The sequence below is a fragment of the Protopterus annectens genome, chromosome 1.part1 (genome assembly GCF_019279795.1).
Source record: "Protopterus annectens isolate FY-2018-M chromosome 1.part1, PAN1.0, whole genome shotgun sequence".
Classification (NCBI taxonomy): Eukaryota; Metazoa; Chordata; order Ceratodontiformes; family Protopteridae; genus Protopterus; species Protopterus annectens.
Genome location: NC_056726.1, coordinates 1,746,989,228 through 1,747,015,949, shown reverse-complemented (window position 1 = coordinate 1,747,015,949; position 26,722 = coordinate 1,746,989,228). Strand labels below are relative to the sequence as shown.

At 39.3% G+C, this 26,722-nt stretch overlaps 1 protein-coding gene across 1 annotated transcript in view; it reads right to left on the bottom strand.

The window, feature by feature from the left end:
- SLC9A1 (solute carrier family 9 member A1) overlaps positions 1–26,127 on the bottom strand; it is a 1,681,881-nt gene extending 1,655,754 nt beyond the window's left edge. Inside the window, 1 exon segment of the mRNA XM_044084290.1 lies at positions 25,117–26,127. Within this exon segment, the coding sequence (XP_043940225.1) occupies positions 25,117–25,450 (334 nt within the window). The 5' untranslated portion in view covers positions 25,451–26,127.
- Positions 26,128–26,722: the final 595 nt, after the last annotated feature.

The following is a 26,722-nucleotide window of genomic DNA, read 5'->3' as shown; positions in this document are numbered from 1 at the left end:
TAGACTACCATTTCCTTCTACAATGGGGGAGGATCCTCCCAAATTAACTTGGCCTAACCCCACTGTAGGAAAGTTTCTGTGTCTTGAGGATTCTACAGTGTCATGTTTTTTCCAGTGCTGGCACAAGTGCACCTACCAGGATTGGGCACCAGTTTTTTTTTTTTTTTTTTTTTTTAACTCCTAGAACTTGCGTTCCCAGTGGCCTTTTTTTTTTAAACTTACTTCTGTCCGTGACATACTATGTAAAATACAGTCTATATCAGTGTCATCTTGGTAAGATTTTGTAAAAACTGGGTCCACCTCATGAAGGTACTCACCAAGACTCGAGAATGGATCGAATTCCAGCTACATGCTCTCTTCACTGCCATAGCAGACTGACTCTTGTCTGTGGGCACTATTGTGCTCAGTGCATGGTTTGTGTAATATGTTGCTGGTTTAAGTGCCGGTTTTTGTCACGTTTAAGGACTTCTTTACATACAGCTAAGGTTATGTGTATGTAGTGGTTTGCATGTGTGCAAAGAGACCGGTCAGCAGAGTACCCCAGGGCTCTGTGATGGACCCACTCCTGTTTGGCATCTACTTCTCTGAAGTCAAGGCTAATGTCAAAGGCCTTCGTCTCACCCAGTTTGCAGATGACTAAATTGGGAGGCTTCATAGATTCCCTCCAACGACAACAGCATTCGATAAGACAGTCCAACACAATCATATGACTGGTGTGAAAACCACAGACTAAAACTCAATGCAAACAAGTTATAGTGCTCTTTGGGAAAGCTTTTGCCCAAGCTAATTACTTCATCAATAAAACATCTCCTAGGAGCTGACCCAATAGATAGGGATCTGGGAATATATGTAGACAGTAACCTGGTGTTCAATCAATACGTAACCAAGATAGTAAAGACCAACAGCTCACACACAGTCTTTATGCACTTTAATCTCTGTAGTATTGTAAATACAATTACTGAATTCCATGCAACCCTTAACTCTTCCTTACCTGACATGGCAGCAATAACCGAAACCTGGCTAAAGCCTGACAAAGACAAGATTATTACAAACAGATACAACAAAATTAGACAAACCAAACAAAAGGGGTGGTGGTGTCGCTAATATGTATAATGACACACTCAAACTGGAACTATTAAACTATGCCCCTCCTGACCTACCCAACTCTGAAATCCTAACACGCCTAGTAATAAATCCCAACAAATCTATTATCATAACCACCTACCCCCCCCACCCCCGGCAACAACCTACCCATAATTGAGAATCTTCTTGCCTGGGCATCAACTAATTTTAGCCAGGAGACCATTATCCTGGGTGATTTTAATCTGGATTGGCATTCCTGCAACACCAACAGCCCCACAAATTTCCTAAACCTCTTCAATTCACTCAAACCATATCCTGTCTGACCCGGCTAGATAAACAAACATTCTAAAAAGCAGTCCACATTAGACTGGATACTAACTAACAAACCAAATCAAGGTTATTTAGCAGGCTGCCTTCCAAACTCCCTCAATGACTACTCAACTACCTTTCTGTACAGAAAGCAAGCTCAGACACAAACCAAACACAATATATAAATTTATCAGGAACAAAAAACGTTTCCCCCCTCCACTTTCAACCACCTTCTTCAGCAAAGTAACTGGTCACCTCTTAGAAACCTCCCACTTGATCAGGCAGTCCTTTACTTCAACAATACCTTTCTTAAAACACTCAATCTAGCAACCACAAGAAAAATAAGAGCAAAAACTAGACACATACTTTCAATCTAAAGATACCCTAGCACTGCTGAAGCAGAGAGACAGGGCATGGTCCACTGGCCACACTACCAAAAATAAAATAGACCACACAACATATCAGCAGCTATGTAACCAAACTAAGACATATAAAAATAGACAAGCAAAACTATTTCCTTTCAGATCAGCAAACCCACCAACTTAACCCGGAAAATTCTGGCAAAACATTAATCTTCTCAACCCAAGCTATATCCTACCCCTTTCCTACTAACTCAAAGGTTTCAGACCCAATATCTACACACACAATTTAATATCCACTTCATTAACTCAATCACATCTCTTCTTGGTAATCCGACTAATCAACCTCTCACAGTTCCCCTTCCCTCTTCCAACTCCCCCACCCCGTTTTCTTTCACCCCAATCTGAACAAACTACATAAAATCTCTCCTTTCCAAACTAAAACCCTGCTGTCTAGCAGCTAATAAATTACCTAATGAATTCCTTAAAATTGCTGCCCCCTCAAATCGCTTATCCCTTATCCTTCCTAATCAACCGTTCTCTCTCTGAACAATGGGTACCCAAATCTATGGAAAATATCCCACATAATTCCCCTACACAAAGGTGGCCCCTCTAAGGATCTAAATAAGTCCCATAGCCATACTCTCCCCTCTAGCCAAAATCTTAAAAAAATGCATTCTCTCCCAACTCATTGCCCGCCTCCTTAATCACAAACTCCTTTCCCCAACACAACACGGCTTTAGGTCAAAACACAATACCAGTACTGCCCTTCTATCTTTCACAAACACCATCCAAGATCTTATAAACAGAGGCCAAATGGTCTCCCCCTTATTCCTTGACCTGTCAAAAGCCTTTGACACAGTCTCCCGCCAAATGCTACTAAAACTTTCATTCCATGGCCTCAACACAACAGCCTTGTCCTGGTTCCATAGTTCTCTCTAACCATCAGCAAGCCACCAAATGGAAGAAAACCCTTCTACCCATCACTGTTGTGTGTAACCCAAGGAGCCATACTTGGCCCCCTTCTCTTTACAATTTTTACTAATAACCTCAGCTCTTCAACCCAACTAGCCTGCATAGACCAATACGCCAACGACTCTACATTAATCTGCACAGCACCCCAGGATCTACAAACAAATGTGCAAAAATCTTTCCAAGACATAGAAAACTACCTCACTACTCATAGACTCAAACTGAACCCCAACAAAACCAAGTTAATGGTCTTCAATTACAATAAAACCAAATCATGTCTGACTCCACTTTCTTTTCCACAAACAGAACCAAAATAGATCCCATCAGCCAAGCCAAACTTCTAGGTGTCACAATCCATGATAAAATAAGGTTTGACACCCACATCTCCCTCACCATGAAAAAATCCACTCCAAACTTGGCACCCTTTACAGACTTAAAGCTTACTGACAATGCCAGACTAGCCACTGCCTGCACAAATCTACTCTCCACCCTCCTCTACAGCTCCCTAGTATTTACAAACATTCGTAAATCTGACCTAAATAAATCTGGAATCATGCTACAACAAAAAAATTCGGCAGGTTTGCCACAGGCCACTCTTACAGAACCACCAATGCTCTGTACTCACCCAACTTAAATGGTTAGAACTACCAAGCCTTCTAACATTTAACCAACTGTCCATAGCCTACAATATAATTCACAAACCTAACTGCCCGGCACTCACCAATGTAGTCCAACCCAACAGCAATCCTAGAGCACTAAGATCCTCAAACTATTGTTAAAGATTACCCAAGCCCACAACACACAGGGCACTGCCCTCTTTTCCCATAAAATTGCCAAACTGTGGAACACATCAACCTATGGCTAAAAATCCCAGCATTCGCGAGTTTGAAAACCTCCTTAAGGAACATCTAGCAAAACACTGGCTCTGCTCCTGCCATACTCCTGGTTAAGCTACCTACTACTCCCTTACATTACTCTAAACTACCTCATTCTCACAGCTACAACTATTAACTGCTAAAGGCTATCTTGTTTCTACACTTGGTTTCAGTTATCAATGTATAGATAAATATGGTTTTGTCTTTAACTTATGTAGACTGCATTTCTCTATCTTGCAATTACTGTATCGCACTGTTCTCACTATTAACTCATGCAGCCTGGTTTTATCATTGTGCTAATTTTTGATTAAATTTGTTAATTTGCCGATTGTTATACAACTAATTTCTTTACCGACTTGTTTTGTATATTGTTCATTAATACGTGTTCAATTTTATTGTTTAATACTGTTTATTTATTTAATGTATGGATATTTTCTCCCTGGGCATCACTGAAAATGGGCCTTAGGTCAAGACAGACACTACCCGGTTAAAGAAAGTCACCCAACTCATAAGCAAGGGTATGGCATCCTGGTCCAAGGAAGTAACAGTACCACTAAACTCAGCCCTTATCAAACCCATCATCAAATACAAAGCCCCTCTGGCATGTAGCAAGCCAGGTACTTGCAACAGTTGGAACACCCTCAAAGATTCCTCACCAGAAAGACCCAGGGTAAGTACACCCTGTCTTATATGGACAGGGCCTTAAGGTCTAATCTCTTGCACTCAGTCTCTTACCGGTTACTGACAGGCAATCTATGCCTAGCATATAAGGCGTCCTCATATCCAGCTCTGATGGATCTCTTGCACAATCCACAAACAAACACTACCAGAAATACTAGATCCAAGGACCTGAACTTTGCTGCAACAAAGAGAACATGTTGGAGAGACCAATATGCGTCTCTAAGGTTCCCCACTCTATGGAATAAGTTCCCCATTGACATAACAGAATTCGTCCCCGACCCTGTTCAAAAGAAACCTTGATCAAGTGATGGGGTAATCGCAAAGTCACCCGCTGGTCTGGCCTCCATTTTTCTGATGGACAGAGGTTGACAGTAAGTAAATTAATCCTCTAATATAACCCCCAAACACACAACCTTTAGCCACTTCTTAACTAACATACCCCACCATGCAGGGATCCCAAGAACACTGGGACAAAACTGGGGTGGGTTGCATAGCTAATCTTGTAAAGACCCTGGTGTTCATTAGCCTAGTATGAACCTATGTAATGGTGTGCATGCTTATAGAGTGGGGGATGCCCTTTGTATAAACTTAATCCTCTCCACTGCACAGATATTCAAGAATTTGTTAAAAAAAAAAAAAAATTCATGTAGTTGAGAAAGTTTGCAGTCTCCTTTGGACTTTGGTTCTGGTAAACAAGTCGCCAGTAGTATACAAGTCTAAACAAGAAAGTCCAGTCCTTACAAGTCATTCTCACCCTAAAGGATGTTGATGTCTGTGCAGTGACTATGACATGGTTTAAAATGGCGGAGAGCATTCTAGCTGTGCAGGGCCTCAATGCCTTCCACACTTTGACATCATGTACTGCACAGGAGGGAAAAAAAGGTGGAAGTGTCTCAATCTTCATCCAGAAGATGCTCCACCAAGGCTCGTAATGAAGCATTATGCACTAGAGATTCTTCAAGTCCAAATACCTAACAAAAGAAAGAGCACGCACCATATATTAAGGTAGCTACAGTAGTTTGGATTATGGTACGAGGAAGTGTGGCTCCTGTCCACAGTGCCAGACTATTGATGAGTCTAGATATTTTAGAAATCCCAACACAGGTAAATTGTGGGAAATTCGCTGTAGTTCTAACTGCAGCACTAAAAATGAGACAAACAGAATGCTCAGGGAGCGTATACGTGATCATTTATATTGTCTTGCCAGAGAACAAGATTACAGTGCTTTGGCAAAACATACACTCTCTAAGGGTAAAGATCATACATTTGTTTTTCAAGTATTACATGTTCAGCAGGTTGGTGTTAGGAGGGGTGATATCACTAATCTAACTGAACAGGCAGAAATAAAATGGATACTTCGTTTGGCAGCACATAGGGGTAGAGGTTTAAATTAATGTGTGCCTCTTAAACCTATACTTAAAGCTAGATCATTTAAGTAACATATACATATCCTTGATACTGGTTGTGATAACTTTACAGAAGGACAGATTCATTTATATGATTTTCGTTTGTTTTTATATTAATTATTGTATTAGTCATAGTTAGTATTACTTTCATAACTATTTTTGTTTGTGTCCTCAATGATTTTTATTAAGCTGTTTTATGATGATGTACATGGGATGCGACGTATAAATAGGGCTTGTTTGAATGTTTGGATAACGTCTGATGAAGCAGAAGTTCTATGTCCGTGAAAGCACCGTTTTTTGTAACTGAATAAACCACTGTTTTACTTGCTGTGGCGTTTGATACTGATTTATGGAAGTAATATCTGCTGAATTTTGAAGGAATTTACCTGGTTGCTTATTTTTGAGGATTGTCTCAAGAGAACGTTGATATATTGGTGACTATTGAAGTTTTTTCTTTCGAAGGACAGCAGTGAAACGCTGTTTTTTATTACGTATTTTTGGAAAGTTTTTCATCTACGCTGTTTCCATTACGTATTTGGGTCATTTATTTATTTATATATATATATATATATATATATATATATATATATATATATATATATATATATATATATATATATATATATAGATAGACACACACATACATACAATCACACATATAAGCGCTACAGAATCCTGAAAACACACAGGATACCAACACTCACTATATTCCAGCACAAGTACATACAGAAAAAAATAAAACACAAACTATATTACTGTTCTGCAAGTATAACCAGGGGGGCACGGCCCCCCTGCTACTTAAATATATCAACTCCAAGACTGCACTTAGTGTAGTGAAGTGCAATCTTGGAGTTGATATATTTAAGTAGCAGGGAGTGTGGGGGGTGCAGGCGGGCTTGCCCCCCTGCATATAGTTGAAGGGTAATATGGTTCTGTATGTACTTGTACTGGAATATAGTAAGTTATGCTAGCCTGTGCGTTTTCAGGATTTTGAGTCTTCAGGATTCTGTAGCGCTCCCATATGCAATGCATTTAATATTTATAAGTACCTTTGTTCTTGCTTGAAACTCGTGCATCTTACCTTGCTATGCTGTTTTGTTTTTAACTACCTGTCTTGGAGCTTTTTCCCCCCGGGTCTCTGCTGAAAACAGGCCCCTTACCCAGTCAGACACTACGCAGTAAAACAAATGCAAAATAAATAAAAATAAAATAAGTGTCCTTCTGCTGATCCTGCTGTAGTGTCAAGTCTCCTCTGACAAACCTTCCGTGCTCTTGCCCTCTTCCAAACTTTTGCCTTATGATACAGACAGTAAGGCAATGGAGAAGACTGGCAAGACCTTCGGCCTTTAGGGCTATTAATTACCAGACCCATTATGACCAGGTGTGCTGTGGCTTTGACTGTTCAGGCTTGTCCAGTCTTTGCCCAAGGACATTAAGGTTATGCTGTTGGATACTTCTTAGCACAATAAAGATCTTTTTGGGACTGCTGCTGCTGAACTGTTTAAAGTCTCTTCAAGAAAAAGGCAAGCCTTGCAGGATCTTAAACATATTTTTGTTTCTCCTATCCTTAAGTTCCATAGGAATTATCTTTCTAGATCTACTTTAGTCCACACGCAACCCCACCAGGCCTCCAAGGGCAGGAAGGGTCTTAAGTGAGCCTCCTCTGTTAAGGCTTCAGACTTCTATGGCCCAGAAGCCTCCTTTATCTTATAAGCCTGCTTCTCTTTGACAATTTGCCCCACCCCTTCTCTTAGACCAGGTTCCTTTGCCCCTTCAGCTTTCCTTTCATCTTCCAAATTGGCTTCTCATCACTTCAGACTCTTGGGTTCTTTCTATCATCCATCTGGGTTACTTCATGGTATGGAAGTTTCTCCCTCCTTTTTCAGGGATTCCACAACCTTACTTCCCGAAGGTCCTACGGTCCTTGGTGTACCAAGGAACCTTTCAAACCTGCTCCCCCTTCCCAAGTGGGAAGGGTTTTTATTTCAGGATGTTCCTGGTTCCTTGTAGAGAGGGCACTTGGAGACCTACTTTGGATTTCCCCTTGCTCAGCACCTTTAAGGTTCCCTCTTTTTGGATGATTACTCTTCAAACCAAGTTTCCTCTTTTACTATCTCAGATTTTTCTGACGTCTTTGGATCTGAAAGATGCTTGCCTTCATATCCCCAGTCATCTTCTTTTTCAGAAGTTTTTACATTTCTGTTTCTTCCTTTCCATTTTTATCTCTCTGCTTTGCACTTTGACCTCTCTACTGCCCCAAGGGTATTCACAAAACGCCAAGCTCCTGTGATTGCTTTTTGCAAGCGCAAAAGCATTTACGGATTTTTCCTTATCTAAATGACCTGTTGCTTCAGGCACCTTTGGCCACTCACCTGTTACATGACCTAGAGTTTGCCATTTCTCTTCTTCAAAGTCTGGCGTTCACTATCAACTTCCAAAAGTCTGTCCTGATTCCCTCAGAATCATATGCATTCTGGGATGCAAGATTCAGACAGTGCCAATGTTGGCCTCTCTTTCACATCCAAATGTTTTTCATAGACAGGCTTCTTACAGTCTCTTCTTCCTCTGCCATTCCAACAAGAGTTTCTTCTGGTCCTGGGATTCATGGCTTTTTCTATTCCAATGCTCCCTCTTGCCAGACTGCATATGCAGAAGCTTCAGTGGTACCTCAAGTCAGTTTGGCTGCAGCAATCCCACCCTTTGAATTTCAGTGCACCTTTCCTTCATAGTCTAAAGGAGGAACTGGAGTGGTGGCTTCAACTGCTTGCTCTCAACCCTGGCCTGCCCTTTCAGCCTCCAGTCCCTTCTCCCCAGGCCCCTTGAAAGTATACACAGACAACACTACAGTAATGTGGTATGTCAACAAGTAGGTAGGCACTTCCACTGCAGGATGGCTCTTCAGCTTAGGAGGTGGCTCTCTGTTATTTAACTCTTCAGGCAGTTTACATTCCTTCATAGCACACTAGTGGCAGACTCTCCGAGAAGGTCCAAAACACAGGATCACAAATGGGTACTTCAGAGTGATGTGTTTCTCAACATTATTCATCGGTGGGGGATTCCTCATATAGATCTTTTCGCCTCCACTCTGAAGAGGCAGCTCCCTCTCTTCTGTTAGAGTGTCATGCCATCTGGTGTGGATGACTGATGCCCTTTCTTTCCCTTGGAAGGGGATGCTTCTTTATGTTTTCCCTCTTTTTTCCTTTACTTCCAAAAGTCCTGCAGAAGATTCAGCTGGACTCCCTAAAAATATTGCTAGTGACTCCCTTTGGTCAAGACAGCACTGGTTCCACCTCTTAATGCATCTATCCATGGGCAACCACTGCCATCTACCATACCGGCTGCATGTCCTTGCACTGGACATGGGGTCTCATCCATTCTCACTTGTCCACTCTTCAACTAACGAGGGCAATAGCATTTTGATCCCTTTCAGACACTTTTTTTGAGGACATACTCAAGAGTTTTACAGGAGGCAAGGAAACCCTCAAACCAGAAAATCTGGTATGTCTAAATGGAAAATGATTTCTGTCTGGCTTAAAATGGTCCACAAGGGCAGCTAGCCTATTACTTGCCTATGAATTACATGACATCCTTTTAAAGGGTCATGACCTTTTTTCAGTTGGGGTCGCTTTGCCCCGCTCTTATTTGTAGGAGCTGTTCCAGTCTGGCTTGGCCTATTCTTCTGTGAAGACCTATTTGTTAGACATTTCTGCTGGTCTGCCCTCAAATCCTCCCATGGCTTTTTGTTTTGAGGTCAAACAATTTCTTAAAGGTGCCCTACATCTTAGGCATCCAAGGAAAACTATTCCTCCTCCTTGGGACCTTAATTTTATTTTGGAAAACTTGACTCGAGCTCCTTTTGAGCCTGCAGGTTCTGCTTCTTTGCAGCACTGTACCTGGAAGACAGTTTTGTTACTGGCTCTTACTTCTGCTTAGAAAGTTTGAGCTCCAGGCCCTTATGGCTATTCCTCCTTTTTTTGGAATTTCACAGGGACAGGGTATCCCTTTGTACTAATCCTTTTATGCCCAAGGTAGTAAAGGAGTTGTCCTTTAAATCAATCAATCAGTCACACCAGTCCACCTTGAGCCCCATTTAACTACGATCCCACTCAATGAAATTCAAAATTAAGCAGAATGAACTAGAAAAGGAAGTGTTAAAAAATATAATAAAAAAATAAAAAAAAAACATCAAGACTCAAAGTGAGAAAAGGGTAGGAAATTCAGACAAAGGAATAAAATAATATATTGGGGGAAAAATATATACGATGCAGAGGAAAGGGGAATAAAGCTAAATGTAACGGAAAGGCAAAGTAATAAAAGGACATTCAAAACAAAGAAACTGAAAATTAAAACACATGCTCAGTATTCACAAAAGCAGAGAAGGAAGAATTTCCAAATTTGGTTTGCTTCAATGCTACAATTGTCCCAAATGTAATGCATTCACAAAATTAAGATCCTACAAGAATGCTAGAATTTAAATGTGCACAGAATACTAGCATCCAGTAAGATTTATATATGAATGTTTGGGAGAAATAAAGAGAAAAGAACAATACCACTAACACAACTTTAGAGAGCAGAAACATTTCTGAAAGCAGATGAGAGATGGCATACCTCTTAGTGGGCGGGGGGGGGGGGGTAAGAAGTAAATATAGCCTCATCTAAGTGCTGAAAAAAAGAATATTACAGCATACCCAAGTCAGCTGTGCAGTGAAGCAAAGGCAATATTCATAACAGAGTTGATCTACACAAACAGGAGTTATTTAATAGTTAACTAGGTTACTAGATATTAAAAAGGATATGGAAAACCCAATTATCTTCCTCTGGAAGCAGTTTGGGAAGGCACTTATCCTTACACCTGAATGTCTGGCTAGAAATAACTACAAATTCTTGACTGCAAGAGTTTATGGCCAAAGGTTATATCATATCTTTACTGGTCCCCCAATGAACAAGAAAATCCCCTATATTCCACCCAATGAGAGGGATCCAACAGTTATGCAATTACCAAAATAATGAAAAAAAAGGCAGGGAACTAGCCACCATCTTTGCATTTCAGTGTTCTGAACAACTTGGTTCGCAAAACATTATTCTATATGGTCACACTTCAGACTGTTTTTCCATTCTTGAAAATGGCCGATTGGATATGCTCCATAGATCTTTGGAAGTATATTACCGTATTAACCTTATTAAATGGCCGATTGGATATGCTCCATAGATCTTTGGAAGTATATTACCGTATTAACCTTATTAAATGGACTAAAGCTTCAGATGGTTCCTCCACTTCTGGCTAGTAGACAGTCATTACCAGTTCAGGATTTTGTCCTCTGGCCTCACTACAGCCCCCCCCCCCCGCAGTGTTAAAATGTCTCTCTGATTGCACTTCCTTCATCTACACCAGCCGAGGTATAAAAATGTTCCTAAACACATGGCATAAATACCAGCTATCTTGAAACTGCAAGAGTTCCAAGTGTCTCTTTACCTGCACGACTGACTTATCTGTTCTGACCAGGCACTTAAGAAAAACTAGAGACTACGTTCTAATTTGAACATACCTAGGAACAATTGTACATTATGAAAAATCACAACTGACCCATACTTGTTTGAGTTCACAGGTACAATTTTCAATAAGGAAACTTTCATAGCCCCTAGATTCAAAGCCCTGTGGCTATTGCACTAGTTCCCCTGACAAACTATCACAGGAGAATTCTTCAATGGTTACTTGCATATCAATGGTTAATATCTAATCAACCTAAGTCAGATCAGTTCCGATTTCCGATCTTTGCAGAAAAGATCCAGCTTGGAGGCTTCACTCTTCCTCGGGACCATTCCTTTGTCCTCTCCGCAACCAAAAATCTTAGTGTTCATGGATGCCTCCCAATGGGGCAAGCAGCCATTATCTGGGCTATACACACCATGGTTCTCTTTGAAAGCCAAACACTAACCACCTTTGGCGAGAAGCACTCTGAGCATGACAATGGGTAATTTCTTTCAACCAGTTTATGACAGCAGACAAACTGAGCAGTTAATCTTCTCTCACAGGCCGAAGTAACTAGGAGAGAGGCATTGTGGGCAGGGCTTTAACTTGAGAGATTTTAGTGATCGTGATTAGCTGCAGTAATGGCCAAGTCTGTTCTGATGTTCAGAACTAAACCCATCAGTCAAGAATAAATGAAGATAGACAACACAGCTGGAACAGTATGCCAAGTACATAACTTCTTTTTTTTTACATTTCCAATTCTTTGTGACCATTTTCTTGCTGTAGCTAAAAATGGACCAAAGGAGAGGCATCTTGACCCTAGGAACAGAATCTGGAACATTAAACAAGATAAAGGAGTTAAAAATAATACGACACAATCTGTCCACAAAGCTAGGTCAAAATTTCTAAATTCAACGCAAAAATGAGTTACTATTTTATGATCCAATATCATATGAAACCAGACTTCATTACACCTCCAACAACTAATTTTCCCATAGTTATATATTAAAGCCACTTTGTGATTTGTTAAAACAAAGCTCTGAGGATATCTCCACATATCCTTCCCTCAGTCTTAACTTGCATACTGTACAAGTCTGTTCCCATCCACAATGAAACAGTTCTCCCACATCACCCCTTAAAAGAAAAGCTTGCAGCTAATGATCTTACCTTATACATAAATCAGTAAGACAGAGTTCTGAAGGCTTTCCTTGTACAATGACACACTATACTAGTAATTCAGAGAAAAAGCTTTGCAGTCTACTTTAGAAGTCACGCAGAGAAACAAAATTGGTTAGTACGCATGCAAACAAGAAGTCACAAGATAGCTGGCTCACAGGAGACAGAAGGAAGCATTACTTCACAGAAACTGTGGTCAATGACTGAAAAGCTAGGAGAAACTGAAAAACAAAAAACAATCCAAGAATCTATGGATCAGGAATATGGTGATAAAAACTGTGTGTGTGTGTGGGGGGGGGGGGGGGGGGGCAATGCTAATTCAACAAGTTGGAAAACTGACACTTTGTTGGGCAAGTGGTCATCATGTTCCTTTGTGATGCAATCTATTTCTTAAAAAAAGGAAAACACCCCTTTGAATAACCAGGTTATAATCATCACAAAAAGCAAACTTACTCATACTGTTTTTTTTCTCTGATATATCAATTCTAGCTTTAGAAAAAGTACATATGTGTGCGTGCATGTAACCGGAGCAAGACAGGCAAAATAAATACGAGAAGCACTTGGACAGTGGTGAGGCAACAGAGTATGCTACCAGGAAAGTGGAAAAGACAAAACAAAAGGGGTAAATGTGTACTAGAAATTCACTGATGAGTTTCGAGAAAATGCTAGATATGGACCATCTCACAAATATGTAGGTGTCCCTCATATTTTTTTCTGCCAAAAATGTGTCCGCTCTGAAAACAGGAGAGTTACTGCAAAAGATGTACTGTACTTTTCCTGTGAATTACATACCAACAATATTGTTTCCTTGTTTAAACTGTAAACAAGGAAAGGCATACAAGCCTGACACACATTTCGAAATGCATAGCAGCAGCAGGAAACAAAAAGAGGATATCTAGACTTGTATCTCAGGGTCCATCCTCTAGTGCATGACAGTTAACACAGACTGTTAAGGCTAGGAGCTGGTAACGAGACACTTCATGTCCTCCACAGTTTGATTCGCTCAGCCTTCATTTGCCTACTTTGATACACTGAACAAAATACTGGCTAAGCTCCTCTGTAATCTATTTCACCACAAACCTAGTAACCAACTATGAACCAACAGAAACAGTTCTGCTGAAATTTGCTACATTACGTGTTTCAGAGCCATGCCTCATTAAATTACTGAGGAACTTCAACTAAGGAGATCAAGTAACAAGCACTAGCCAAAACTACTGAAATTATGAACTCTCTAGGCTGTACAGACACTCAAAAAGCCTCAGTGGTACACCATATAAACTGGTCGTGATCGGGGAGGTGTGATCAAACATACACCCTCCAAAAAGACTAAGCATCTGAATAAAAGGGAGAACTGCAGGGTGACTCTTAAGAGAGACTGTATTTCGAATGTCAATACTCCTGGTTAAGACAACCTTCTACATACAGTACAGCAAGGGAGTAATTGCAAATCTGATACAGGAGGAATGTTTAGTGACACAATCATTAGCCCCCACAACCCTTAACCTCATATACAAGTTAATTTTATCATCACAACAGCTTTTTAGCAACAAAAAGAAACACAGGTTCATAGGTGTTGACTAGGTCAACGACCACAAGAGCCTTTTTAAACCTAGCCATCCATCCCAAATCTGACAAGTTCCAATACCCTTGACAAGTGTAAGCATGGGCCTGGGAGATGAACCATTTACAGGTTACCTGTCTACTGGAGATATAGGTGCCAAACTAGAGATAAATTTCCCGTTTTCCAGGCAATTGTCCAAGTTGCACTTGAACTGAGTTAGGGAGGAACTCTGCTTCACATTGATGGGGAGCCTTTTCCATAGATGGGGTAGTCTCTGGGACACATACCCATCTCTCCAGCACGTACTATTTATATCACAGGCAAGGTTTAACTCTTTAGAATGGGTAATTCTGGTGCTGTTTGTTCGATGAATATGCAGGAGGTTATTCAGAGTGGGGTCTGACAACGCCCAGTACGCCAGGCATAGATCTCCCCTCAAAAGCATGTAGGAGACAGAATACAGGGATAGGGCCTTGAGGTGGTCTGCATAGGACAAATTACTTGCGCCCTGTATTCTTTTATTGAGGAACCTCTGTGGACATTACAGTTGTTGGATATGCCTGGTTAGGTACATAACTAAAGGGGGCACTGTACTCAACGATCAGTCTGATGAATGCCGAATACAGTGGAACAATAACTTCTTTGGAATTACATGCCATATCTTTTTTTATAAGTTGCGCAACATAGAATGATTTCCTCACCACTGCAGACACGTGATGATCAAACACTAAATTACTATCTGTGTGTGTCCTAAGTCCCTGACTACTGGGTCAACTCAAAGGGGCGTGCTGTCAATATGATAGTTACCAAGGATGGATGACTTCCCAAAGGACACTATTATGCATTTCTTGGCATTTAGTCCATGCCTCTGACACCAGTTGTTTGTCTGGGTCATCCCCTCCTAGAGAAAATTTGTCAGTGTGAGATTCAAAGACCGCTCTTCATTTGCAATTATCTGCAAATTTAGTCAGCCAAAGATGACTGCCACTGGCCTTGACTTCGGAGAAGAAAATGCGAAGAAGTCAAGAACTTCAGACCTCTAAACCCCCCCACTCACACCCAACTTGCACCACTCTACTACCAACCTCTTTCTCCTCCCCATTTTTCTTCCTATTACATACTTCCCTCTTAATACCATATAAATCTCTCAATCATGATAATCAGTCTATTACTAACATCCATTCTACTACTCCTTACCATCTTATCACAAAAACCTTAAAATTACCAGAAACTTACACCAACTTATCTTAGTCCACAGACAAACAGTCCCCCTTATACTCTCTCCCTCACTACTTAATTTCTCTTACATTCAATTATTCCAAAGTCCTGCAACTACTCCCCTCCCTCTCCCCTAAACTCATACTGAAACATTACATTTACAACTTATTTTCTCCCAAACCCACAGTCCTTCTGGCAATAATCTTACAAGCCAGTGACATACACCCTAACCCAAGACCCACACCACCAACAAAATCCCTATCACCTCTTCAACCCAAACCACCTATCCATTAATATACAAAGTCTAACTAATAAAGTTACTGAACTACATGCAAGGATCTTGCAGTACCACCCCCCCCCCCCATATATAAGCACCATCAGAAACATGGCTAAAAATCATATTTCAGTAACACATCTTCTTTCCTCTGGGTAGAATATCCATTGCCAAGACAGAGTCACAAAAAAAGGTGGAGGAGTTGCAATTCTTTACTCTGAACACCTAAACCTTTCTCCTTTCCCCACTGCCCCTCCTGGACTTCCACTTGGCTGAAATACTACTACTAAACTGCCACATCAACAATCAGAAAAAACTCGCTATCGCTGCAATCTATATTCCACCTGGCAAAAACATACCTATTATCGAAAATATACTATCCTGGATCTCTCAAAATATACCATATGAAACTATAACACTTAGAGACATAAATATAGACTGAAATACTCTTGATACTGAAGCCCCTGCCCAAAGCATTAATTTATTCGGATTCACACAACTAAATCACTACCCCCACTCATCTAAACAAGCAGTCTAACAGGTCCTACACTCGACTGGATTCTGACCCTCACCTCTATCATGACACATGCTTACCCCCAGATGCATCAAGTGACCACTTGCCCATCTACATCCAAAGACATTCACCCAACTTAAACACCTCATCTCTAACTACTGACGCAAACTCTCTGCCTTTGACCCTTCCACTTTCAATGGCAAACTCCCATCCATCAACTGGTCAGGCCTACACACACTCTCTTAACGATGCAGTACTAGAAATCAACAACATATTTCTAAACATCCTTAATGACCTAGCACCCCCTTGTAAAGTAAGAATAAAATCTAATTATGCCCCCTGGCTCAAAAAAAAAAAAAAAACTTGCACCCTTATGCGCCACAGACTCAGCCTGGAAAACATGGCAAAAATGCAAATCCCCTACTCACCATCAAATGTTCAAAGAACTTTGGAATTTGACCAAAAAACAAATACAAAATGACAAGAAAAACTAATCCACCCATCAGTCCAACCCCAAAAACTTCTGGACAAACCAACGCTATCCTTCACCCTGGAAAACTGCAACCCCCTAATCCTTATCCCAATCTCTCTCTGCACAAGTCACATTGTCTCTCCTTAGCCAGTTATTCAGTGATACCATCACTAAACTAACACCAACAAAAACCCACACACCATTTCTCCACCACAAGCTGAAGCAAAGGAGGCACTCTTCTCACTCAAACCGATCTCAACCTCTTACATTAAATCTCTCCTCCATAATCTTAAACCTTGGTCTACTCCTGCTTACAACCTACCCCCTCTTTCTCAAGCCAACAGCTAAATGTATTGCCTACGCAGTCTCTATACTTATGAATAGATGCATTAAAGAAGCCACTGTACCAGACATCTGGAAATCTTTTTTTATAATACCCCTCCACAAAGGAAGCAACTCCACTGATCTTTCTAACTACAGACCCACTGCTATCCTTTCCTCCATCTGAAATCCTAGAAAAATGTACACATTCCTAAACGCTGAAATTTCTCATCCATAATAATACGACTCCTACTCAACATGGCTTTTGGCCAAACCATAGTACATTCACAGCCCTTCCATCTTTCACTCACACTATTGCTGAAGCTCGCAACAACAACAAACTGGTCTCAAGTCTATTCTTAGACATCTCAAATGCCTTTGACACAGTATCCCCCTCATTACTCCTAGCCAAACTTGCCAGCCTAACTGCACAAACCTCCTAATCTTATAGCAATCCACAATGGCAAGGTCGTCCGTGTGCATTATAAGCAACATAGGTGCCAGGTGATCAAGAAAATAAGGAATTACCCCCACCACACATATAGAAGGGTATGCATACATTACAAATTCATGTACAAATCCTAGATAAGTGTTATGGGCACCCGCATATGTTCCAGCCTGTCAAGGAGTTATGCACTTAATGTGGAGGGGGAAAAAAAAATTTTTTTTTTACTGCAAGAGAGACACAGAACTGTAGGTCTCTACATTTTTACTCCCTTTTACTTTCAAAAGCAGGCAATCCACCCTTCCAGGGACCCCATTCCACTAGGTTATGCGAAATCCGTTAAGTTGGTGAGGGACAAACTCACCCTTTTCTACTGCCATCTCTAGATAATTATGTTTAATTCTCTCACCACTATGTGTCATATCACTCTTCACTTGTTGCCACTACCCAGCCGTTGCCAACTAATTTCCTGTCATTAAAGCAAAGTGCCGCTCTTAATATTTCACACGTCCAGCTACTCATTAATACATTTTTGTTATCCTTACCTACCTTGGTGTCACAGTGCAATGGCATTTTTTAAATGTGGTTTCCTACCACAATTACTTTTATTTTATACAGGTTTTCCTCTAAAATCACATTTATTTTAACATTTTTATCAAAACATAACATTCTACTTATCTAACATACAGGTTGCATCATTATCTTAAACAGCATATGCCTGTCTTACACGATTAAGGCATTTCCACTAGTTTTTGATGTTCACAGCCCACTGCCTCCCCACCCCTTTTTTGTGAGGGGGTGCTGACTAACTCATCTACTTTACAAAGTTAAACTTATATCTCAAACTATGCCACAGCATACTATCTTCCTTATATTCACATCCAATGCACCCAGAAAGTCACATTGCAACTGCCAACCACCTTCTTTTCAACCAGGTCTCTCTCCATAGCTCCCTGCCAAGTCCTACTCTATTCCTCTTTTCATTCTTCCCCCACCTTCTCACCACCATACTCTGTGCTTCTTGTAAGACTTTCTTCCTCCCGCAGCTGGATCAAACAGCTACTTTAAGGAAAATAATTAAACGTACGAAATGCTTATGCTTTGCATTTGCAATACAATGTATATAAGAACTGTACATTATATGAAACGAAATGCCACTACAACAATGAGACCTAGGTTAAAAAGAATAACTAGAGTAGATAGTAAACTTCGGACTCAACACGACTCAGCAAACACTTTAAAGAAAAAACTGTATATTTTATTTGGTAAGCGCTTTCGCGTACCTTCCTGTACGCTTCTTCAGACCATGAATGTTACAGCAAACTAGCAGCTTTTTATACAATGACATAAACACACTTGATTGTTTAATAACAATTTAACACATTCAGCAATTCAGTGAAACAATTAAAACAACAACATTAAAGAGACATACTCTAAAAACACTTATGCAGAAGAAACTTGAATTCCTATGTACACTGAAAGGATGCTAAGCCATCACAATATAATAGATAAATAAATTGATTTGTAACATATATATATATAAATCAAAAGGAACTGAAAACAGCTCAAACATGTTACTAACAAATAAATATTAGTTAAAATTGTATAGTGTACTTGAATATGTAAATATAAAAAAATTATTTACATTTATATTTATATATTCAATACTTATTTTTATTTTTTTTATATTTACATATTCAAGTACACTATACAATTTTAACTAATATTTATTTGTTAGTAACATGTTTGAGCTGTTTTCAGTTCCTTTTGATTTATATATATGTTACAAATCAATTTATTTATCTATTATATTGTGATGGCTTAGCATCCTTTCAGTGTACATAGGAATTCAAGTTTCTTCTGCATAAGTGTTTTTAGAGTAGGTCTCTTTAATGTTGTTGTTTTAATTGTTTCACTGAATTGCTGAATGTGTTTAATTAATTGTTATTAAACAATCAAGTGTGTTTATGTCATTGTATAAAAAGCTGCTAGTTTGCTGTAACATTCATGGTCTGAAGAAGCGTACAGGAAGGTACGCGAAAGCACTTACCAAATAAAATATACAGTTTTTTCTTTAAAGTGTTTGCAGAGTCGTGTTGAGTCCGAAGTTTACTATCTACTCTAAGAATTGTACATTATTACAAATGCTTAGTACCATATACTTGAAATGTGTTACCCGTTCATTTCTGCCTTCCCACCAGGTTCTACCTGGTGACTTATCAGTTACTTGCAATCTGTTAAACCAGCTCTTTACCTCATCTCGATAAGAAGTTCATTGTCCATTCTAATCCCTTGAACTAACACCGCAAGACTAAAATGATTTGCTTAACTTGTGTTTTGCGACTTTCATTTGTAAACCCAAAGCTGAGCCTAAAAAAAGGTCCAGATGGTTCAGTGCTCCATCCCAATAAATAAGTACATTAATAACATGTAGAGCTTGTGTGCAAATTTCTATTTTATGCTCACTAAACTTGTTCTACTGTGAGACCTGCACTGTCACAATACTGGTGTGTACAACAAATATACCACTTTTACCCACACACAATGTGATTTTTGGCTCAGATCATAGCTGAAAAATGGTTCATGGGGCAATCAATTCACATATACATTCGCAAAGCATACATCAATAAACAGTCTGAAAACCTTGTCTGCTCATATAATGTCGCTGGAATACTGCACTGCATTTTTCCTAACAAATGCACATTACACAGCATAAAGAAAATTTCCTTGTAGTATATTAAAGTGATTGCTTTGATCATGCCTGAAAATGAACTAAAACAATATGCAGACCCAGTGAAAAAAAAAATAAGGGTACTTGCGTATTATCGCAACCACATTTGGAGGATAAGAAACTGCTATTTTCCAAACCATATTTGTGCCAACACATGTAGTTAAAAAGAACACTCAAAATATATACAAATAGCGACAACATTGGTAGAAACATGTAAGGACACGAAACATTGTTTTGGACCATTTGTGTGCATTAAAAGCAATGTGAAAATCAGTAGAGGTACACAGTATGTTTAAAACCGTTAAGTACTACCGCATTACAAGTAAGACAGGAGTGCCAACACTCTTGTCAACTCTCCAGCTTTTCCCAAAATTGCCAGATTTTGTCTCATATCTTATTTATTGTGTGTCTGTGGGTGCTGTTCTCTGCATAAAATGCGTGATTTCCTGGCACAAGGCAGAATGGTTAAAAAACCTTCACTGTCGGTAACACTTGTAAGCTGTCATTTCAGAAAAGAAAAACTATGACTCCACCACAGAGACGCGGACAGCTGTAAACCCCAAAGAAAAATATACGCTTCTCACTGTTTCACATAGGATTTACTCCTACCTCTGACATGTGGAAAGCAGCACTTCTTTATGGAAATCCTACATTTTGCAGGACAAGCACTAACTTACCGCCAGGAGTACGGCTTTCCAAACAGTGTGGTGGCATTACACTCATTTAAAAGACTTTAAATTTTAAAGTTTGCACTGTATTTGGCTTAGCTTTTTCTGATTTGCGTGTTTGGTAGCGTACACATGTGGAAAGGGGTAGGATTACTAAAGTCACTTGCAGTTATCTTATGGAGTTCGCCATCTTAAAAACGCTAAAAAAAAAGGAGGGGTAGGATTATTAAAATCACTTGGTGTTTTCTGAGGGAGTTCATTATCTTAAAGTTCAACAACATTTAAAACATTACTGTTTTATAAATTTCTCAAAGCGATGTTTAAACAAGCATATTATGACAACCACGCACTGTCAGCATTCACGCTATTCGACTGAGAATGGAATCTTGCGTATTATAGCAACCACATACTGTCAGCATTCACGGCAAGTACCTAAGAAAAACACTGTGGACACAATCTTGAAAAAAAAACACACCAAATGTATCGTTTACTACTGTATCATGTTCAGACATTTGCAGATCTATGCTCGGAATAATACAATAAAAACACATAGTACTTACACAAAACATTCTCTTAAGGAAATAATGTAACAATGATACTGTCAGATTTCCAACAGTATATGCATGCATGCAAAAGTAAGTAAAATAAATGAGCTCACTTACTGCAGGGCTCAGACTCAAAAGCACCACTCATTTGAGCTGCTTTCGCCAACCCAAAGTGTTGAATAATGTCCCATCCAAAAATCTGCATATTTACCCTTATAACTACAAATACAACTGGCACTTATAAATGTCAAACATGATACTTTAACAGACATAACTGTCACTTTACTTGGGAGAGGCTTGACCATCTATGTTTTTCACCTGTTGATAAAAAACTGTCACATTTCTAGAAATACATATGATTTTGAACATACAGCAACTTTCTAAAAAGTCAAAAATTCTGCAAAATGTCTGCCCACATTAAAAAAAGCTTTTTCTGTTGGCATTTTCACCCACCTCCCTCCAACACAGACGCTCAGACTTATGCACAACACTAACCCCTGCATCCTGCTATTACTTATAATCAGCTCTAAACTGGCCTTCAGAGCTACCTTCCTATAATGTCAACTTCCAAGCTATTTTTTCAGATTCATCTGGACTGCTCTTGTATATCTGTCCTACTCCTTTTAGGAGGAGGAAAAGACAACAATAGCAATCAGAGTGAAGTTGTAAACTAACTTTTTAGATCACAAAGCTCTGAATAGTTTGTCTGTTACACATTCTGAAAAAGTCAACCATTTTGCAAGAGGAATGCAAACATCACATCCCACATGTATCTTTTTAATTTTTTTCTTTTTTCTGCAGCATCAGTATATTACAGAAATGAACATCTGCTTATTGTCAATATTTCTTCAAACGTTTATTTAACAATAATAAAAAATACTGGGCCTACTGTTACAACAAGGCTACTAAGTAACTGACTGCCAGTACACAAAAGGAAGTAAATGGGATTCAAACGGATCTGCAGGTCTGAAACCTAACCACTACACAATAGTGCCTTAATATATCATTAGTTTCACAGAAACTACAGTGACAGCACTGAAATCAGTAAAATACATATGCATCTGCCAATCTATCATATGTGCTTGCCTATTATGGGTTTGAACTAATCCAAGATCCAGTGTTATTGCCAAATATTTACCTATACTGATTTTCTGTTCAAAAAAGTATTACTTCAAGCCTGCATACAATTCCTTCTTGTAAAAGCAGAGATAAGAGCTTAGTCAAGTGCTGGATGCATTCAACTTCTTGTGCCTTACAATACCCACCCCCCAAACAAGGTGTAAATCCTGCACAACCATCACGGGTTATACTTCAGAGGCTATATATAAAGGGAAGCTCCCATCCCCCTTTTCAGTTTTATATGTTATACAGGTAAGAGCTGTACAAACAATATTTCTACACTGAGACTATCTCAAATTAGATCACAGAACCACCTACAACTTTGAGAAAATTAAAAATTCGGTGATTAAATACACCATTATATTTGCACATCCTCTTCAATCAATATCTACCTGTGTCAACTGTACTCCCCTCTGATAACTCTATGGCTCCATTCAATTTCAGCCCAAACTCCTGAGGAAAGTTAGAACTGTAGAAAAAGATGACCTACAACCCAATACTAGCATCTGCAGTCTGCAAATTGTTCAACTGATCAGCAGGGAGGTATACGCATCACTGCTCTGGACAAAGGCTACTGTAGTATGCCTGCATAAAGGAAGTTCAGTCAGCTGTAGAAACTCATTGAACCCAAGTTTTTATCTCCATAGTTAAGACCCTAAAGAAATGTATTTTTAGACACTTGACAAGAACATTCTCTCTGCAAATCAATACAGCATCCATCAAAGTCAGGGGGCCGAAGACAGCACTCCTTTCTCACAAAAGTCCGCAAGATTAAACAGGGCTAACTGAGGTGAATATGTTGGCTGAAAGCCTCTGACACCATTGTGCAGACCATCTTCTTGAAGAGATGGTGGTCTGTAGCACCTCTAACAAGTCACTATGCTTATTCTCAATTATCTCCAAGTCAGATAAAATTGTGGGAAGGTCTCATGTCGACACACTGCCAAAAGATCTGCCCTTGATCTATTATTATCGACAGGCTTTGAGATGACATGAAAGCTTCCCGTGGAGCAACAGATCTATATAACATGCAGACAATTTCACACTTGTTATTTCTCTAACAGTATTGCTTGAAGCATCTTAATTTATTTATTAAACAGTGGATAAAGAAATCTGGGTTTAAATTCAGTTGTTCTTGGTAGAAGGCTATTCAATTCTCAAACAAGCCACAACAATTTTGCTGACCACTAGGAATTCAAATTTGTGACCCAAGCTAAACTACCTAGATTATACCTAATTCAAAAGCTTAAGGTAGACCAATATACAAAAACAGATGCAATTAGGTAAAAAAAAAAAAAAAAAAAAAAAGGCCTAATCTGCAGGGTAAAGAAGTTTGGTACTTGGGTATTATCGCAATCAGATTTCAGTAGGCGTAAAAATTATGTTTGTACGAAACGAGGTCTGCTAACCTAAGAAAGGGTGTGTTAAGTCTTTAGTACTATTCTTTCAGATCGTTTTTCACATGGGAAGAGGAATAACGTTTAAATTCCTCTTTCCGGGTAACGTCCTTTCCCGACCTAGAAGCAGGACTGCTGCTTCTCACTCATTGTTACTGTTCAAACTCATGGAACTTACTACATTCCCTACAAGACAACTGGGCCATTTGAAATCAGTGGTCATTCACACATTGTAATGTGTGATAGTTACATTTGGGATATCTGTGTGTGAATCATTCAGCATTTACAGCACCTCATGGAAGTGGCTGCTGCCAGTAAACAACTTCAGATTAACAGGACAGCCTTTGTGATGCAGGATAACATTTGACACCCCAGCCAAGGGACTCACGCCAGGGAAAAAAAAATCAGCAGTGCTTGAGGAATTAGTGCCCCCTTAGTCAATATTTGTTGCAGGCATCTTTGGTTTCCATCCTTACTGGCCCTGAACACGCAGACATTTGGAATATTCCTGAGTAACTTCCCTTTGCTGAGGTTGTAATCAGCAAGGCAGGATTTGTGATGCAGTGTAGCATGGGGGAGTCCACCGAAAAACAATGACACCACTCAGGAGTACAAAATTGGCCCATTATTCCCATCCCTGCCACAAACCCTCAGGGAAACATTACTACTTACGTGCATACACACACCCCTTACAGCTTAAGAGACCTCTTTTCGTACAAACACAAGTAATGCAATTTCTGAAATCTGATTGCAATAACATGCAAGTACCAGAATTTTATGCCTCCCCTCATGCTCACAGCACCACAACTTGACAATTTCTATTATTAAGCATCTAAGTATGTCTCCAATGTTCTTACTACACTACTAGAACACACATGTAACAAAACTGTTAAATTTCCACTCTAATAACTCCACCCTAAGAAATGCCCACATCATTAGATGGCAAAACGTCCTTTTCCGCCACTTGACGTTATGCTGAAATGGTATAACCCATTTTGCCCCATCTATTACACCCCTGCACGAATTTTGGCTGTGCATCTTAATGTAATCAATCACCATATACCAGTGGTGAGAAAGTCAATAAAATCATCACAATAATTTCACTTTCTCAGACACCACCTCAAAAAATTTCTGGAACAACCTACCAGTCTACACAAAGCAGTTTTCTCAATCTGCTTCAGAAAAATCTTTATGAAACTACCTCTATACAACCATTAACATAACTGCTCCCTAGGACTCATGTCCAGTCCTTTCCCTTTTTATGATTATTCAGTTGCATCGCCATATCAGCTGTGTACTATGCTGCAGCTCTCCCTACAACTGTACTTATTAAACTTTCTTACTTTTTCTCTTGCTGTTGTCACTCTTTAGCTATTACTAACAATATATATATATATATATATATATATATATATATATATATATATATATATATACATACATACATAAACATACACATACATACACACACGGAAATTATAATCCCAAAATAAGAGTTCAGAGGAAAATTTGGGACTTACCCAGTTTCATGAAAGAAGCAAGAAGAATCCAGAGTCCAATTTCAAAAGGTATAGTTACATGATTATAATCAAACTGCAAAACCGGGAATGCCTTCCGAGTTTTATTAGAGTGGTGATGGTCGCTTGCTTTGGCGACTGCTCCCGAAACTGCAGCTTCCTTATGCACCGTTGCAGAAGGTTCTGGGGTGGCAGTCAAACTTCCTGAAGACTGGGCTGTATTAGAAGGTTGCAAACCACTTACATCAAAAATTAAAAAATGCATTAACAGACTAAACAAAATGAAACATAAAGGTGCCATTCCAGGCACGAGACAACTAGTGCATTTAAACTGCATATTTAAACAACGTTCAAATGAGTCTTAAATACAGAAGACCTTTTCCTAAAAGTTCATAATAAAATAAATATGCTTAGCAATTTAGTAACGTCAACAACAAAAGGGAGATTCTAATACTACGGGTGTTGAAAATGGTCACTTATACGGTACATGAAACATTCGTCTTGTAAAATAAAGGGATATCTAGCTTACAGTTAAAATAACGAATCCCTGGGCTCAAAGATTTAACTCTTAAAATTATACATATCAAAGACCAATACTACTCAAAACATCAAGGAGCACAACGTGAAGCCGCAGCAATATACTTCTGAAAGAAAAAAACCTATAAACAGAAGAAAGGTAGCACAGGAAAGCAGCGAACACTGCGTAATGAAAACTCCCGTGAAATCAAACGATAAAAGCAGTTAAATATAAATCAAAAACGACTCCTGCTAGCAATACATTAATCATAGAAACAAATAAAGGTAAAATGCAAACACTCCAACCCACTATTCACACAACACAACAAAACGCAAACGACTAACAACTACAGCATATATACACGTTAAACACATCCTAAATACAAATCAGTTTTTACGTCGTATAGAAACATCCACAAAGTTTAGCAAAGCAACATCTTCTGACAGTATATTAGCCACTTCCCATCACAGACCCAGTGCCGTACTTGTATCACGTGATCCCAACCACTCCGGCGTTTTAACGTCACGCATTTCCTGGTTGACCTTCTGTGTAGGCTGAAGGAATTACGGTGTTCTGCTTTAATTGGTTAATATGTTTGTCAGAAGAAAGTCTATTAAGGGAGAACATGAAGTAGTTGTTACAGATAGTCGCTAAACCACACGTCTGAATTTGCATCTAAATTAAACACAAATTATGTATCCCCGTATGAGAAACATTGTCAAAAAGTATAAGCACTGCTTTAAGAACTCGTGACTGTGCCGAAAGCAGCTAGAGATATACATTACAAAATACAACAAATGCAAGACGTGTTTTGTAAGAGAAGCTATACGTATGGGTGGCAACTTTCAGATCCCGGCATACTTCTCAGCTATCCTTGATTTTCAGGGACGTCTCCCCGATATTAACTCAAATGTTTAACTCTGTCACTCTTAATCCAACCTAACATTGCTGACTTGTCTTGGAGACAGGTGGTGAATTGCACTTTATACATAATCTCAATAATTATGAGTTATTGACTTCTTTTCCGTCAGAAAATGTGCATTAATTCACATTATGTCATTCTGTAAGTGCCTCAAGGACACGCATACTCTT